Here is a 17,481-nt window from a genome sequence, read left to right on the forward strand (position 1 = left end):
TCCCAGGTCTCGCGGGTACAGCGCGCGCGCGCGCGCCCCCTCCGACCGTTGAGCGGCGGCGCGGCGGGGGAAAGGAGAGGGCGGGAGGGCGGGGGGGAGAGGAGCGGCGGCCGCGCGCACGCCCCCCCGCACCCCTCGCGCGCGCATACCTTCTGCCTCATTCCCCTCCCTGCCCGTGCCGGAGCCGTTCCCTCCGCGCATGCGCCCTGCCCCTCCGTCCCAGCCGCCCCCCCTCCCCCGACTGTTCAAACAGGAAGGCGGACATGTTGGTGTCTTTCGCAGGTTTCCTCTCAGCCGCCGCGGCCGGACCTTGCGCTCTCCCCTCCCCTTAAGCCACCTCCTTCCCTCCTCCCTCTCACGCTGAAACCTCGGGTCGGTCTTGGAGTGGTCCGGGCTGCCGTCCCGTACGTGAGGCAGAGGAGCGCCGCGGGGAGCGGAGCAGGCGTTGGCAGCGGCGGGAGGCAGCGAGGAGGAGGAGGAGAGAGGAAGAAAGATGCTATTGCCGTCGCTCCGCCGTTGAAGTGACTCGTCCCCTGCCCGCGGGGGACACTCGCAGCGGGGGCCGGGGCGGCCTGTGCGCGCAGCTGGCAGCCCTGCGCTGCCCGCTCGCCCGGAGCAGGCAGGGCACAGCCGAGGAGAGGGGCAGCCTCTCCCCCCGGCCCGCCCCGGGCTCCCTCGTTCTGTGCCTATGGAAGGACCAACCCCGCGGCGCTGAGAGGATTTTCCTACGTTTTTTTTTTTTCTCTCATTTTTGCTTTGTTGGTGTGCCTGCAGGCTTTTGCCTTCCCCCCCCCCCCGCCACTTCTTTTCTGTTGTTGCTTTTTCTTCTGGTTTTCCGGAAAGAAAGCTGCGCTTCGGAGCCTGGCACTGACCCGCCGCCGCTCCTGCAGGTCGAGGAGGAGGAACCGCTACGCTGGCTCCCAGGGCGGCTTCCCCGGCTGGGAAAATGAGGTTGCTGAGACGCTGGGGCCCGAGTAGAGGAGGGAGGGAGAGGAAACCTGCTGCTGCAGAGTTGTGAGCAGCCCAGGAAAGTGCGTGCGTGGAGGAGGGGGGAGAAGCAGCCTCGTCCCCCCCGCCGCGGACTCCCAAGCAGTCTCCTTCGGTTTTCTCTCCCCTTGGCGGGGCAGCGTGGGGGACTTGCCTCAGAGACTTCTGTGATTGAAGGGATTTTGCAGGAAGCTCTCCTCAGCCTGGTATAGGCTGTGTGGTTTCTCTTTTGTGCTCGCTTGTTCCTGTTTTTTACTTTTTCATTATTTTTAACCTTACTTTGCTCTGGAATAAGGGAAACTTTTTTATCTCTGGAAACATGTCGACGGGAGAAAGTTTTGAGTCTCGGTTTGAAAAAATCGACGTGACTTTAAAGGACCCCAAATCCGAAGTGAACGTGGACTGTTTGCTGGTGAGTAGGGAGCGCCCATGGGCCCCCGGACCCGTCTCCCCGAATTTCTTACCCTGTGGGACCGAATCTCGTACTCCCGGCTGAGTCACCACCCTGCTTAACTCCGCACCAGTGTTTTGTTTACTCAGAGTCGAGCTGAGGGTGCGTGAATGTCTCTGTGCAGGGAGAGCGGCTTTCATGCCAAAGAGGTGCCCGCCCGGTCCTGCCTCAGACTTGTCATCTCTCTCGCTTCATGCACCTTTATGTTCTTCACCGGCTGTCATAAGGGGCGGTGGACACTTTGTACAAAGGCGTGATTCGTGAGTGCCAGCCCTGTGTGTGCTAAATAGCTTGGGTATACCAATTCCCTGTTCAACAACTTTTTTTTTTTTTTTAAGAGTGAGGTCCTCTTACGTTGTGGTTAAGCACTGCAGCACTGACTTCAGCCTGTTTAGCGTAGACGTTTGCAAATGCTAACTAATGATGTGTAAAACACAGCTGTAAGATTAATATGCCCTTACAGGTGGGGAAGTAGTCATGGCAGGGGTTTAAATGCATTTTAAACTAGTTGGTGTGCTAGGCCTGGGATAGAGGGCTGCTTGCTTAATGTTTCCCTGCTTGATCATACCTGATGGTTCAGTGGATCTCTCCAGTGCTGTCAGTGTTATAATTGCATCATAAGAAAGCAAACCATAACACTTCCTGACATAAACCAAACATCATTTGGTACTTGCTTGAAAAAAGTGGATGATATTTTAGTTCTGATCATAAAAAGTACCTCAAAAAAGTGTATGCCAGATCCAACCAATTTGTTTGGGATGTAACTGAGTACTTAGATATGCCTAGAGTTGCCCTTAAATAGTAGCAAATTGTAATTTGTGCTTTTATGCTGAGGTAGAGAATTTCTTTTCTTTGTAGCAAGTGATAAAAATTCTTTAGTTTATTTTTTTCTGGCTTTCTGTTGTCAGAGAGGAGAACAAGTAAATTGAATTTGTTCCTAGTATGAACTCTGACATTTGGGGTTGGGGAGGGAAGGGAGGCGTGGGGGTGGAGATAGCTCTTAATAGTCATTCTTCATCTTCTGCTGCATGGCTCTTAGCAGAAAACTTTCTCGAGCATAAGGCAGTGGAGAGGTGAAAAGAATCTAATGAAAGAACCTGTACAAGTTCATGATCTTGTGTACTCTGTTTAGCTTATTCCTGATTTGTGAGCTTCTGAAGTGTCGGCAGGTTGAACCTACATCCCTGGATAAAAGCGGAACCTTTTAGATGTTGCTGCCATAAGGGAAAATAGCACTGCTTCTTCCAGTTAACTTCCTTCTTTTGATCTAGTTTACATATCTGTCATCTTAGAACCACAGCTGATGAGGAGCTCTGATGCTTGGGATAGACTGTGTCAATTTTGATAACTCAAGACTACTGTCAAATCTGACATTTTTACACCCAGCTTCTATTGATAGATGTCAAGAGTATAGATCCAATTAAGAGTCCAGAGTTTTATGTTAACCATGACTCAGTTTGCTAGTATGTGCTTTAATGCTGGCCATACTATGGGGACCTTCCTGCAGTGATAGTAAGGAGGTTGCAGGTATCAAACATGCAGTTGATAGTATCTTTAACTGTATTCCTTCACCTTTTAATCAGTTTAAGGATTTGCCCTTTTTCAGTTATCTTAATTGCAATTTGGAGCTAAGCTGTAGTCAGTTTGGGAATGAATTTGTTGGGATGCTTCCCGTCATGCTTGTGTAAAGTTTTAGAACATGTGTTTGCATCACAGATCTTAAGAATGTCCTTTAAAGTGACAATTTTTTAGAAATCATCTTAGATTTTTGGGCATACCTTTGCGTACTCTTTTTAAAGGCAGCTTCTTATGGTATAGTCATCAGAATGATGTTGTCTTTTTTTTTTTTTAGCTAGCCCTAGTTACAGATACTATTTTTTTAAATTAATACCAATTAAAAAATAAACTGCTGCTTCTGAAGAAATCAGCTGGTAGGTTAACTTTGTATGTGTTTGATCACTGTATCAATCTCTCTGCTGGCTGGACTTTTACTTTGTTTCATATCTCTCACCCTGTGTTGGTTCTTGGGCTCTTTTTCTATAGAATTTAAGAATCCTAGCACTTCATATTTTATACCAATTCTTGGTGTGATGATTCACACTACAAGCATCATTCTTGGCCCAAGGTACTATTTATATATGAAATACATTGTAATCTATGTGGATATGTTTTTAAGGAAGAAATGCTTAGGTGTAGGTGTGATTGATCTGCACTTAAAATATCTTCCAAGATGAATACTCTGTTCCCCTCCCCCCAGCTCCCACTTAAAGAGGGAAACTTGTCAGTCTCTAGGCCTGGTACACTTGAAAAGAAAATGTTAAATTTTGTGATCAGATTCCATACAAAAAAAAAGAAATCCTTTTTTATAAAACTTTTTAAATCTAAAACCTTTTTTTCCTTTGATTAAAGTTGTGAATTGATGTTATTTATAATTGTTTTCACTTTTCCTGAGCAAAGGTGTTAGCTAACTGTGTATATCTAAGTGGTAATATATGAATAACTGATGCACAGACACTTTAAATTCAGCATCTGATATTCTAAACATGTAAGCTTAAAATGCTGGAGTTCCTTTAGTTGAAGAAATGCATTTTTTTGGCTGTGCAAAGAAAAGTCTCAGCAATGCCCTTAGCTTCTCTTACTATGTTTTTATCCTCTTTAGCTTTAATTCGTTTTGCTTCTATTCTTACTCTTCTTCCCCATCAGTTTGTAACCCCTGCAGACTAAAAGGCAGGCATGCAATAACCTTTAAATCAGTTTTGTAACCATTTTGGGTTTTGTAAATGTCATAAGCTAGGTTCTGTATGCTAGAAAGATTCTAAATTTATATGTGAAGTAGTATGAGAACACTAAGAAAAGAAGATGGGGCGGGGGGGCTGCTACAAAGGAAGGCGTGTTACCGTTTCAGGAAGGTGTGGGAGAAGAGTGCTGACAACAGAGCAGGCGGAAAAGGCACAGTGAGGACTATATAACTTCAATTTACATGCTGCAGGAAGGAAATTCATAAAGCTGAGGTGCAGGAAAGAGATGTGTTTATTTTTTCCCATTTTCTCTTGTGCAACTGTAATAAAACAGAGTAAGAAAACTAAGTTGCAACTGTCTGTCACTAAATTTGTTTGTTTCTTTGGGGCTTCTATGCACTTGATTTAGTACTAGGCTGGGAAATCATAGATAGGCTGTCTTTTCTGATGAGCCATGAGAAGGCCAAACTTCTGTGTAAAGCATGTGCCACAGCATAATGTAGTGCTTTTTCTCAAAATATCAGGTACTAGGAGTCCTACAGTCCTAAAAAGATCTAATAAGACTGTGAAGGCTGCATTAGATAGGTAGTCACACTCTAGGGTGTGCAATGATACTGGTGAACACCTAAGTGTGCTGAGTAGAGCCAAAGGCAATGTAAGTAACTAGCTATTAACTTGAGCTTAGTGTCTCATTAATGATATTAAGCAGTGGAAAGTAGTATTAAGTGAGCATACTTCTACAACAATTTTGGAATAAAACCAGATTTCTTATTCCTCTGTGTTTTTTACTAAATCCTTGGGGTTTATGGGCTTCCAGTTTTTGGAGAGGGGGGGTGTAACAGGTGAATGGATGGGGGACATCTTGACTTGAAACTGCCCATGCTTTTGATTCAAAAATAATTAGTAAATGTTCATGAAAATGCTTTTTGGTGCTCTCTCTGCTCTAATACTAACTCACAGAGAGTCTTTTCATGTTTTATGTAGACACTTGAGTAACTCAATTGTTCAAGTACCTAGTCAATTACTTGAGTAGTTGATTTTTAAAACTTCAGACTTTTGATGGTCTTAATTTTCAAAGATGTCAAATGTTTCACTTGTTCAGCAGTTTGGCTTCAAATTAAATGACAACAGTGAACACTGCATATGACAAACTTGTTTTAGCTAGTCTCAAGCAGCTTCCACTTTTGTTGCACCAAAAATACACAGGTACAGAGTGTGATTCACCTGTTTTTCCTAGGTCTATTTCATATTCAGCTGCATGAATTCATGTTCATCTGTCTTGCATAGGCAAGATGATCTCATCATCTTTGGGATTTGGAGTTCTAAATCTCTATTGTCACTAGACCTTCTTTCCCTTCTGCTTAACTTGTTAGAAAGCGCTTCTGAAGACCTTGTGGTTAGGGATTTGGTAAATAAAAAATAAATAAATAAAAAGTAAAGAATATAACTCAAAGTACCTTTACTTCAAAAGTTCTTATCTGTCAAAATAACTGTCAAAAATCACTTTCACTGAAACCACATTAACTATGCTCCTAGAATCTGAGTGATAAAATGCTAGAGAAGCTTGGTATCCAAGCAGCTTACTCATTTGCTAATGAAACTCATGCACAGAAAAAGCAGAGTTGGAACATTTGCAAGATTGTCAGCTTCAGAATGCTGTAAGTTGTCTGGAGGTAGTTCAAAGTAAGGGGAAATGTCACGATTGACTAAATCTCTTTGGACATGTTTCTGCCATTCTTTAGATCCAAGTGCAAGGTCCTGCCCTTGAGTTGGGGCAATCACCAGTATCAGTACAGACTGGGTGTTGAATGGATGGAGAGCAGCTCTGTGGAGAAGGACTGGGGATACTAGGAGAGGATATCTGAATATCTCTCTCTTCTGACAGAGAGAGACTTTTTACTAAGACCTGTAGTGACAGGACAAAGGGCAACGGTTTTAAACTGAGAGAGAATAGATTTAGATAGAACATAAGGAGGAAGTCTTTTACTATGACGGTGGTGAGACACTGGAAGAGGTTGCCCAGAGAGGTTGTGGATGCCCCATCCCTGGAAGTGTTCAAGGTCAGGTTGGGTAGGGCTAGTGAAGATCTAGTGACCTTCCTTCTCATGGCCATGGGGGTTGGAATTAGATAATCTTTAAAGGTCCCTTCCAACCCAAATGATTCTGTGTTTCTGTAGTTAGATCTAAAATAAGACCTCTGGTTGCCCTAGAAATATAATTCTGTGTCTTCAAGTTGCCATATGCAAGCTTTATATGCAAAACTGATTATAATTGCATGTTAATATTACCTGCTTATCACTAAGAATTATCAAATATATAGGTTGATGTGAAAATAATTATAAAATATGTAACTTGGTATGTTAATCAAAGGTAAAATGCAACTGTAAGTTGGCTTTGGAAATGCAATAACTTGGTAGATTCTCATTTCAGATTGCACCTCTTAGAAGACTTTTGTAGTATTATGTAAGCCTCTAGAAAGTTAACAGTAGAGGTGGTGGGACTGTCAAAATGTTAGCATTTGATTCACAGTGTATGGTAGGTTTTATATATGAATATCAGTTAACTTATCCAATTCTTCTGCTTATAAAACTAGAGGCTCTAAGAACGTAATTATTTATTTTTCCTATACAAAGTTTTAATCAAGAATGATAACAGAAAGTTGATGTTAAGACACATTTCAACAAGAGGAATAAAAAACCCAACTAAAACCCTGTAGTAGATTATAAATGCTCTTATCAAATAAAAATATTTGTAAACAATGTCATTTTCCCTGGCAACTGCGGAGTGTTTTAGTTTTGTGGTGGTGGTGGGAAGGAAGAGGGAAACACCTGGAATTTGTGTGTGGGGCAGATTGAAAATCAACCTGCTGGTCTGTAAATCTCTGACTTTGAGGACAATGATAGCTTCAGGAGCCACTCATTGAGAACTTAATAAATATGTAGAAGCACTGTGAGCAGATGATACTGGTAGCTTCACAGTTGCTGTTAGCAGAATTCCCTAGGATATACTTTAGTACTACATAAAAATAAAAAGCTTTTTTAGGTCTCTTAGCAAGGAATACTGAGATGTTTGTCTCAATACAGGATGTTTATCTTGAATTTGAGAGGTCCTGTAACATGTAATTAAAAACTTCTATTTTTTTTGTGGATGTTGCTTGATGCTATTTATTGAAACTCCTTTGTCATCAAGAAATTGCAGTTCCAAATGGAGATACTGAAAAACTGAACTTCCTCCTTTGAGAACAAAATTAGAGTATGGTTGAAAACTATTCTGTCTTTGCCTTAATTTGTCCAATCATTCAAGTAGCAATAAAGCCAGAAGGATGGTGAGACAATATTGGTAAAACTGTAAGTACTATGTAGACAACACCCAGTTATAGTGCATTTAAAACAAATGCAAATAAACACCATCTTTCACCATCTGCTGAAATAAACACGTGGATTAACAGTCGTTGAACAAGAGCTGAAAATTGATCTTTGTGAAGAAGAAAAGCGGTTTGGAGTTCTTGTTGTCCATAGTGTTTTGCTTTGCGGAGATGATCGGATCTCCTGTAGTGTAATCTCTAGTCAGGTTTGTTCTTGGGCTTTTCAGTACTGATGGATATCCAAACAACATCAGCAGAGTATAACTGCTGTGGTGCATCTTTAGTTACAGCAGTCTGGAGACTGTCTAGACAAGCAGCGGTTGCTTGGTCTGGTTAGCTACCCACCTTGTTAGGGGAGAACCGGCACAGGATTGGTACCAGCTTCTAACTGGAGCACAGGTCAAAGTCTATTCTGATACTCAAAATCTTGTAAAGGATTGGCTTTAACTAACTGAAAGATTGCCACTCCCTGTCAATATTTATACAATACAAATTGTCATGGGGATAGTACGCAAGATCTCTTTATTAATTTAAATCCAACTGCTGATTTCTTTATTTCTGCTTTCCCTCTTGAATTTCTTGCATGCATTCTTTTTTTTTTTTTTTGTTTCTTTTATAGAGTTGAGAAATATGTGAAAGTTTTCTTGTTTTTTCAGTGGCATGTTCTGAGATGATGCAAAGACCTGATGCTTGGAAACCTCTGTAGAAAACACTACACAAACTAAGGCTTTATTTTGGACTGTAGGTTGGAACTACCTAAATGTGTTTCTAGCTTGTGTGTCTGGGATACAGAACTTATAATTGATCTGGAAACACAAGTGGAATACATAGTTGTTTTTTCCTACAGATCTTCATGAGTCATAATATTCACTATAAGAAAATATAACCAAGAAATCCTTGAATTCTAATAGTTATGCAAATATTGAGTAATTATGTCTTTATCTTTTTTCTCTTAAAAGCTGCATAGTATTTAGGTAGTGCTGCATTGTATTCAGATGTATTAAATTCTAAGATACGAATATATTCAGAGGAAAACTGACACTTCCTGATAAAGTCTCTTGATGTTAGATATCCACATATAAAATACATTAATACAAGATGGCTGTTTTCCCATGTAGTCACTGACTGCTATGAAAATATTGTTTCTACGGAGGCTGGGCTTCTTTTTTAGCAAACAAATAATGGCCAAAAAAATGCCCTGACTACAAAAAATTAAGTGTGTCATCTGGAATGGACTTTCCAAAGAAGAGGCCAGAAGCTTCTCCTGACATCTGGAGATTTCAGCTAGGAAATTTTTTCCTGTTTTGTGGTTGGGGAAGTTACATTTTTCAGAAGATGGTTAGTAGGACTTGTGTTATAGCCATAATGGTTATTTCAAATGGGAAAACATGAAGGAAAGATGGTCAGGGCATTTGTCTCATACTGGCCACTGGTAGATGATACTACGCTTACTATTCCAAGAAAATGGAGATCTTGAGATAAAAACAGGTTATTTATTTTATGTCCATATTTTGGTTAGAAGCTTCTAAAAAATTTTTTTCTTCTCTCTAAATCAGTTACTTTGGAAGATGATTTGGAAGTCTGCCTTTTTAATATTTAATACCATGTGCACAGCGAAAGTAGTATTTCATTGAGTACAAGTGATCGTTATTTCACAGAATGATTGAGGCTGGAAGGGACCTCTGGAGGTCATCTTGTCTAATCCCGCTGCTCTGGAGGGGCCACCTAGAGCAGGTTGCCCAGCATGGCTTTTGAATATCTCAGGTAGAGAGGTAGACTCCACAACCTCTCTGGGCAACCGGTAATTTTCCACTTCTCAGCAGTACACTTACTTGGTTGATGCTTCATAGCAGAGAATAAAATTCACTGAAACTAAACAGAAAAATAATCAATACTCATTTTGCAATTATTTGCAGAGTTCTCTAAGTGTTTTGGCCTTCTTAACTTGGTCAGTAAATCTCTTTGTAGCCCAAATCATTTTCCTCTGAAAGGCATCTGCCATAGAAGACTGGAAGGAACTTTCTGCATGGAGGCAATTGTAGATTTGGAGATTTTAAGCATAAGGGTTTGTATCTGAGGGGAAAGCTGCTGTGAATTGGTAAGCTCATTAAATTTAATTTGCGACTGCAGTTGAAACAGATTAGAAGTAGAATTTTTCTGTTGGAGGAAGAAAGAGTGCTCTTGTTCGTTTTACACTCCAGTAGTGCCACTTCAGTTTTTCATGATTCTGAACCTTGGTAGCATTGTGTTTTCTGTATCTGTGTGTGTACATCATTCCCCTTCTGACAAGCAGTGAGGGAGGCTGGGTATTGGCATGGGAATGTGAAAGACTTTTTGATACTGATGGGGCCGGAACCTGTCCTTGGGAGATAGGTGAAGAGGGAGGAGAGACTGCCTATGGTAGAAGCTGAAGTGCAAGGTGTCAGTACAACAAGCAGCATCTTCCTGGAGTACGGATGACAGAGTCCAGCATATTAATTCCAGCATTGAGATCTAGGAGCACCCTTTGACTGCAAGCTCAGTGGAGTGACTCTATGGTAAGGTACTTAGGAGGGGAGGAAGCCTCTCCAGCCAGGAGATGATAGAATAGGAGCGGGTGGGGAAGATCCTTCAGGGAGACACGAGACTGAACATAGGACAATGAGTTTGTGCTGGTTATATTTGCCCCATGCCTCTTCACAGATGCCAGGTTGCGCAGAACAGTATCAGGCATGACATGAAGCTGTAGTTGAAAATAGAGGTAATACTGGTGCCTCACAACTTTGTCTTGATATTATGCGCTGCTGTCAGTGTTAGAGGTGGAATCATAGAATTTCCTCATGAGCCCTTCTTTGGTATGAAATCTTATTATACCAGTATATTATTATACTAATCTCTTCTTAGAAAGTAGCTGCGATTGTAGGCATGGAAAGAACCCTGTCAGTATTAAGCTGAGAGAATTTACTCTCCCCTTGCAAAGAGGAAAGATTCTTCTGCCACTTCAATCTACCTAGCAGTTCATTTATTGCTCTAATACATTTTCTGAGAGCTGCTGTCCTCCTCCTTAAACTCCAGTTGCTACTGAGTTCATTGGTGATTAAACAAACAATTGCCAATACACCAATGATATGGTTTGTGGTGATCTTGGGACCATTCAAACCTACTATTACGTGCTATATATCCTCTTTTGGATAAGAGGCCAAAAATGGTGCCAGCCAAACGGTAGACTTACTAGGACTTGAAGTTTTTGCTCTGCTAGCATTGGCAACAATTGTCATGGCCTTCGAAACAGGGGCTATTGTTGCCAACACTAACAGAGCAAAGATGGTGACAGAAACAACAAAATACCCATTAAGGGTTATGGAGTAAGCTGAACTACTGATGTGATTGTGTGTTTTGTTGGGTTGGTTTTTTGGTTGTTTCAGGTTTTTTGTTGGTTTTTTTTTTTTTAAAGTACACTGAATTTGGAATTGGAGATGTCATTAAGAAGCTAGGCTCTCTCTGTACTCTCTCTGTAGAGAGTACATTAGTGTGCTTCCTGGAAGAGCTTTTGTCTTCTGTCTTTTACTAAAATGCTCGTGGCTACTTTCAGCCTTTCTCATACCCCAAAAACTGTTTTGTGCATACGGTTTCTGGACATAGCATGACCTTAAAGTTTGGAGGTGCTTTTGGCTTGTAAAATCAGACAGTTGCAAAAATCTTCAGAACTAGTCACATTGTGGTTCTGAAACAAGCTGTGAAGACTCTTGTTAGGAAGACCATATTCAGGAGAATTCTGGGTTATTTATCTAAAGAATAGAGTTGTAGCACAAAGAAGGTCTTGTACCGAGTAACTTGCACACTCGGAGCTGTTCATTGATTCCACTTGGCGGATTGGATTGGGGTAAGGAAAGGACTAAAAGTCTCTGTTGCTTTTAATTCTTAATGAGTGTAAGGTCAGAGAAGTCTTTGAAATTTTCTCCTATTGTTTCTTTTTTGTCCTAAAATGCCTTCAGGCTCTCAAAGCTTTTATCGTTCTTGATGCGATGTATACATATTTTCATCAGCAGTTTGGACTTGAGATGTAATGAGAGATGCCATTTAGAGGAAAACTTTAGAGGATGCTGGAGCTGCTTTGGTTCTGGGACTGCAACTGTAAATGACTCCTATGTAACTTTTTGCCTTCTGTACAGTGCAATTGATTTTGGCTAGGATCAGGGAGGAGTTGGGATGGCTGCATTGTTCTTGACCTTACCTTTTCTTTTGGTCACGACAACCTCCTCTTTGAGCTCCTGGCAAAGAGAGGGGTCAGATCAACTTTACCTTCATATAAAGCATAGTTTCTATCATAGTTCTTGATAAGTTCATGGGAAAGAAGGGTCTGAGAACCACGAATTCTAGGGGAAAGAAAAAAGGAATTTTTTTATATACCCTTTTTCATTGCAGTTTGATAAACTCATAGACATGGTCAGGAGTAAAAGAAAAGAGTGATTAAAACCATGTATTTGCGTGTTGGGAAGTTTCTTCCCAAGTTTCTGATGCCCTGGGAGTAGAAACTTAATTTTTCAATTTAAGATTCAACCAGAATAGGCAGCTGAAGATTTTCTTTCAAATCAGGCTGTCTTGTGAGAGGTTGACTAACTGTACCAAAACAGGACGTCTTTAATTTTCCATCAGCAAACTTACCTTCCAGTGGTGTTGCATTACTCACGTTTTGTGGGAGGAAGTAACAGTATCCAACAAAGATGTATTTTGGAAACAGTTTGATGAAATGGTAAGCTTTTTCTGCAAGAGGAGTTATCAGTCAAGTCTTTACATTTAATTTTAAAAAAAATTGTCTTATGAAGTGATGGGTTAGCAAAAGTGAAAAAAATGAAATATGGCTATGAGTTTTTGAAGAATTACTTTCAGAAGTAATCTGTTGTTTTCATAAAATAAATATATTTTCTCAAAAGAGTTGGAATCAACATAACCTTTTTCATAACAATGGGAAAGACACAATCTTTTTTTTTTTTTACAAGTAACTTGCAACTTTGAGCTAACGCTCATACTTAAGGTTAGACAATCTCTTGTAGATCTTGCTTGCCTTGGAATTGCATCATGATAAACAAATGGTTTTCAGGTATAATGACATGCAGCTCATCCATCCTAGAACTACGGAAATGAGCTCTTTTATTAGTTAAGCCTCCTTTCTTCATCTAAAAGAAAGTGAAAGCGGTGTTAACAAAAAGAGCTCATGCTTAAGTTGGGCAAAATGCCTGTGTCCCCAGCTCTGCAAAACACAAGAATCAATTTTTTAATACAGGAGGGTGTTGTCTGTTATCAAGATCTTATGTTCTTCACTGTTCAGATCAGTTAATTTTTGTTTCATTTCTACTGCAGAAGAAGCAAGGAAGTAATCAAGTTCTGATAGGAAGAGGAGGAGCAACTAATTGGGCAGATGACAAAAGAAATAATCTTGTCACTAATGCCAGTCCTGCCTATTCATAGGCTCTCAAGTTAGTTAGTTCTTAAACTCATGCAGTGGATATTTGCCTACCATAAATTACTTCATTCTTAATAGTTTTAAAAAATCCATTTGACTTTGAGATTGTGGAAAGTCAGTAATTTAATTTAAATACTTTCTCTTGTTTGAGTACCAATCAAGTCTCACCTGAAAAGACAGAGAAGTTGAAATCAAAGTTGGTGTGCCATATTATCCTCTTTTCTCCTCCTACTTAGTAAATGAAATATCAACAAATAGGGGGCATCAGTGCAATATAGGACTGTCATCTCGTCCTTTTGTACTTTTGAATATTCCTAACTGTAGAACACAAAAGAGATTTCACTTACAGGGTGGTGATAGGGAACAAGAACCAAAAGAAAAGCTCTTTGTATAGATGGAAGTCTTGTCTGTCCATAAGATATAAATACAAATACAAGATTTGGAAAACGAGCAGAGAAATTAGGAAGATTATAATTAAAGATGATTTTGGGATTGAAATTGTTTGTTTGGGCCTATGATGACTTAAGTCAGGGTTTCCTGATTTCTTCAGGATTTTTGTGAGACTCTTTTGAATTTCTATTTCCTGCACCTAAAATAAGGAAGTGGTGTCCCCCCCCCCCTCCCCCCCCCGGAATTGTGGGTTTGATGGTGTGGAGGCAAGCTACTGTTTGTACTCTTTTTAAGAGGTAGGGAAATTTCCCTGTTAGTATCATGTTGTATTTGAAAAACAGACATCAAGCTTCAAGCACACATGTGGCAAATATCAATGACCAAAAAAACTCCACAAGAAGACTTTTTAAACTAAGTTAAAAGGAAGGTGTGTGTCTGTTTATAACATACCAATGAATATGTGGTGTTAAACTGTGCAATTTTAATATGAGCCATTGCTTTCAGATTCTTAAGTATTTTGAGTTAGAGTTGAGTTAGTCTTTAGTTACAGATGTTCCCGCAGATAAATAGGGGAAACTAATTTGTCTGAATACAGACTTATGACTGTAAGATACTGTTTTTAAGTAAAGAAAATTAGTTTCTCTATGTATTAGTGTATATTACTACATGAGCCTAAAAATGATTTTGCTTCAATATAATAAGTAAATTTTTACAATGCCTTAACTTTTTTAGTAGCATGGAAACTTTAATGCTCATAACGTTCATTGGTCTCAAACTTTGCATAAACTGCGTGGTAGGGATTTACTGTATTTTCTAGGGGGAAAATTGGAGACAAATTAAGAAAAGCTTCATGAAATTTGATGCTTTTTATGGAAAAAGTTCAGTACTGCCTGACTGTTTGAGCTCTGTGCCTGTATACGAAGCTGTTAAAATGAAGATGTATGCATTTTAAACTTATAAACTACTAAGTGTCCAATGCTCGGTTGTGTAACAGGAGGCTGTTCTGTTTGCCATAGTTTCCAGTAGTGTAATCACTGGAGGAAAGGGGGAAAGATCACTAAAATGTTCCATTGACCTAAATAGTTTGAGGGTTGTAATAAATAAAGTTCATTAGTTCTTTGAAATAATTTTCCTTCTTGTTAGCCTTACATATTGAGTAGGTGCTGTTTTTCTACCTTAACGAGTTCATGTGCAGTTATTGCTTGCCTTTTACTTTACTTCTGAAGGTGTGCCTCACAGGTTTCCAGGAAAGCCTTTCTGTAAAAAGCTTCATTAATCACTTGAGATCATCATTAAATAAATGAGTTGTCTAGAAAGAAAAGATTTATGTTCAGTATATTCATGGTACTTGTAGATATATATATACACACACAAATATATATGATGAAAAATATGAAGTCCTGACATGGATTTTCCTTTAAAATAAAACCCGCTGCAAATTCTTGAAGTACTGTAAGCTTCAGAATAATTGATAGGTGTTTTTGTTTTCAGTACTGTGAAATTACAATTTCCTATTCTAGATTTTGTTAGAAGGAACTATGACGAGAATATTTCTGTATCCTGTGTGATGGCACCAAAACAGCACAAAGAATTATCTGCATAAAGTTTGCTAATATGTAGTTGAATTAGAGTTAATTTTGGTGAGACATCAAATATACTGTTTTAAAATATCTCAAAGGATCTCTTGGTTGTCAATTGTTTTTACTCAGGCTGGCAGCCTGTCACAAGAGGGGTCTTCCAGGGATGGATACTGGGCCTCACACTGTTCAAATTTGCATAAATGACCTGGATGATGGGATTGAAAGCACCCTCACCAAGTTTGCTGATGACACTAAACTGGGTGGTGAGGTGGACACTTCAGAAGGGAGAGCCATCTTACAGAGAGACCTGGACAGGCTGGAAGAATGGGCAAGTAAGAACAATATGAAGTTTAACAGACAAGTGCAAAGTCGTGCACCTGGGACGACATAACCAAAGAGCCCAGTACAGGCTTGGGTCTGTGTGGCTGGGGAGCAGCCTTGCTGACCTGGGGGTCCTGGTGGACAACAAGCTGAACATGAGTCAGCAGTGCACTGCTGCAGTAACAAAGACAAACTGGATCCTGCGCTGCACCCCAAGGGGTGTTACTAGCAGAGATGGAGATGTGATCATCCCACTGAGTGGTGGTCAGGCCACACCTGGAGTGCTGTGTCCAGTTCTGGTCCCCACAATTCAAGAAAGACACAGACAGACTGGAGAGGGTCCGAAGGAGGGTCGCAAAGATGATCAAAGGGCTGGAAAACCTGCCTTGTGAGGGAAGACTGAAGGAGTCTCCCTGGAGAAGAGAAGGCTCGGAGGGACCTCATCACAGTATTCCAGTACTTAAACGGCAGCTACAAAGAGGGTGGAGGCTATCTTTTCTCAAGGAGCCACATGGAGAGTACAAGGGGCAACGAGTACAAGTTACACTGGGAGAAGTTTCGTATCTATATAAGGAAATTTTTTACAGTGAGAACAACCAATCACTGGAACAAACCTCCCCAGGGATGTGGTAGAGTCCCCATCACTGGAGGTTTTCAAGTCGCAACTGGACAGGGTGCTAGATAATCCCATCTAGGCTCCCTTTCCCATGAAAGGTTGGACCAGATGACCTTTTGAGGTCCCTTCCAATCTGGGCTGTTCAATGGTTCTGTGATTCTCAAGCTTTTGAGAAAATAGCTGCACAGTGTTTCACTGGTTGGTTTTCCCTTTGTCTTTTTCTAGCTTTGGTTTCAAAGCATCAGTGAAGTTCTTGAATTCATGCAACAATCTGTTTGCAGCAGTACTAGTTAAGCACACAATAATTATATATACTTTATGTACAAATTGCTTTCTCAGTCGTAGCTATCAAGGCCCCATTTTCTGAGACGACTCTATACATGATATGGTATCTATGCTGAGCAGCACAATGTTCATGTCATTTGTCTTGTAACATCAGATCTGGTCAGAATGAAAAAAAAAAAAGAAACAGACTTAAGGAGAAAAATCTTTAAATCTAGTGGCGTGAAGAGATGGAGGAAACTCAATCACAGAATGCATACACAATAAATCTAGTTTCTCAATGGGCAAAAAGATAAACTGCTGTTAGATATTTTCTTAAATATTTTTCATCCTAAATGGCAACTGTAAATTGTAATTGTGTCTGAATTTAAAAAAGAAAAACAATAGGAAAAGCAGCTCCTGCAGACTTAATTTTTTTTCTCTTTGTGGCATTTAATACCTTTCAAGTGAAGATGAACTCTATCTGTTAGGAGGAAAAAAATATTCCCAAGATTTAAACCAGCAAGTTCAAGTTATCCATTTAGGTTCGGAAAAGATCTCTGCTAAGCGAAGAGAAACTTGCAAAATGATCAGGAGCCAGTAGGAGTCCTTACACACTCAGTAGGTTTTGTCTCATGATGGCTTCAGGTGAGAAGTTGCTCAATTAGTATATAACTCTCCAAATTAATAATTAGCATAGAACAAAGTTTTCAGTAAATGGGATGTAATTCTTTTTCATGAGTATGGCAGTAATACAAATAGTTGGGATTATGAAAGATTGCTACCATATACAGTCAACTGTAGCCAAGCAACAATTAAACTGCATATCTTCATGCAGTAAAACTTATTTGGGTATAAAATCATTACTTCAGTATGCATATCGATATGCTTTCAAAAGGTAACTGAAGTAGTTGGGTGAATCTGGTGTCATTCTGATGGAGCCCTAAGATTTTAAAAAAAAAAAAAGCCCAGACTATGCTCTAATTTCAAGTGTATTTTTTTCTCAATTCTGTAATAAAACTTAAAAGTGCCAGAGATTAATTTTAGAATTTCACTTTTACAATCAGACAGGTGTTAGGGTGATCTATAGCAACAATTCCCAGGTCAGTGTCCATCAAGAGTAAGGCCACAGTCTCGCTGCAACAGCATCTTGTCTCTGTTTTGTAAATCAGCGTCTAATAGAGCTACTGCCCTTATGCTACATGCAGTAGCTGTAGTACTTACATAAATTTTAAAAGCTATATATCCTTCTGTTATATTTTGGGGTTTTCGAGGGGGGGCAGGTACCACAATTAAGAGCAGGAGATGTGTTAGGTGAAATAAAAATGCA

General features: G+C 40.1%; 1 protein-coding gene across 4 annotated transcripts in view; it reads left to right on the plus strand.

Annotated features, from left to right (window-relative positions):
- Positions 1-239: 239 nt before the first annotated feature.
- ROCK1 (Rho associated coiled-coil containing protein kinase 1) overlaps positions 240-17,481 on the plus strand; it is a 93,818-nt gene continuing 76,576 nt past the window's right edge. For 3 of the 4 annotated variants that reach the window (XM_075142011.1, XM_075142010.1, XM_075142013.1), the window contains exon 1: positions 240-1,399. In XM_075142011.1, coding sequence (XP_074998112.1) covers positions 1,307-1,399 — 93 coding nt within the window. In that variant the 5' untranslated portion in view covers positions 240-1,306. The remainder of the gene's footprint in view (positions 1,400-17,481) is intronic. The other variant, XM_075142014.1, reaches the window with a different exon arrangement.

The sequence above is a fragment of the Calonectris borealis genome, chromosome 2 (assembly GCF_964195595.1).
Source record: "Calonectris borealis chromosome 2, bCalBor7.hap1.2, whole genome shotgun sequence".
In the NCBI taxonomy this organism is placed as follows: domain Eukaryota; kingdom Metazoa; phylum Chordata; class Aves; order Procellariiformes; family Procellariidae; genus Calonectris; species Calonectris borealis.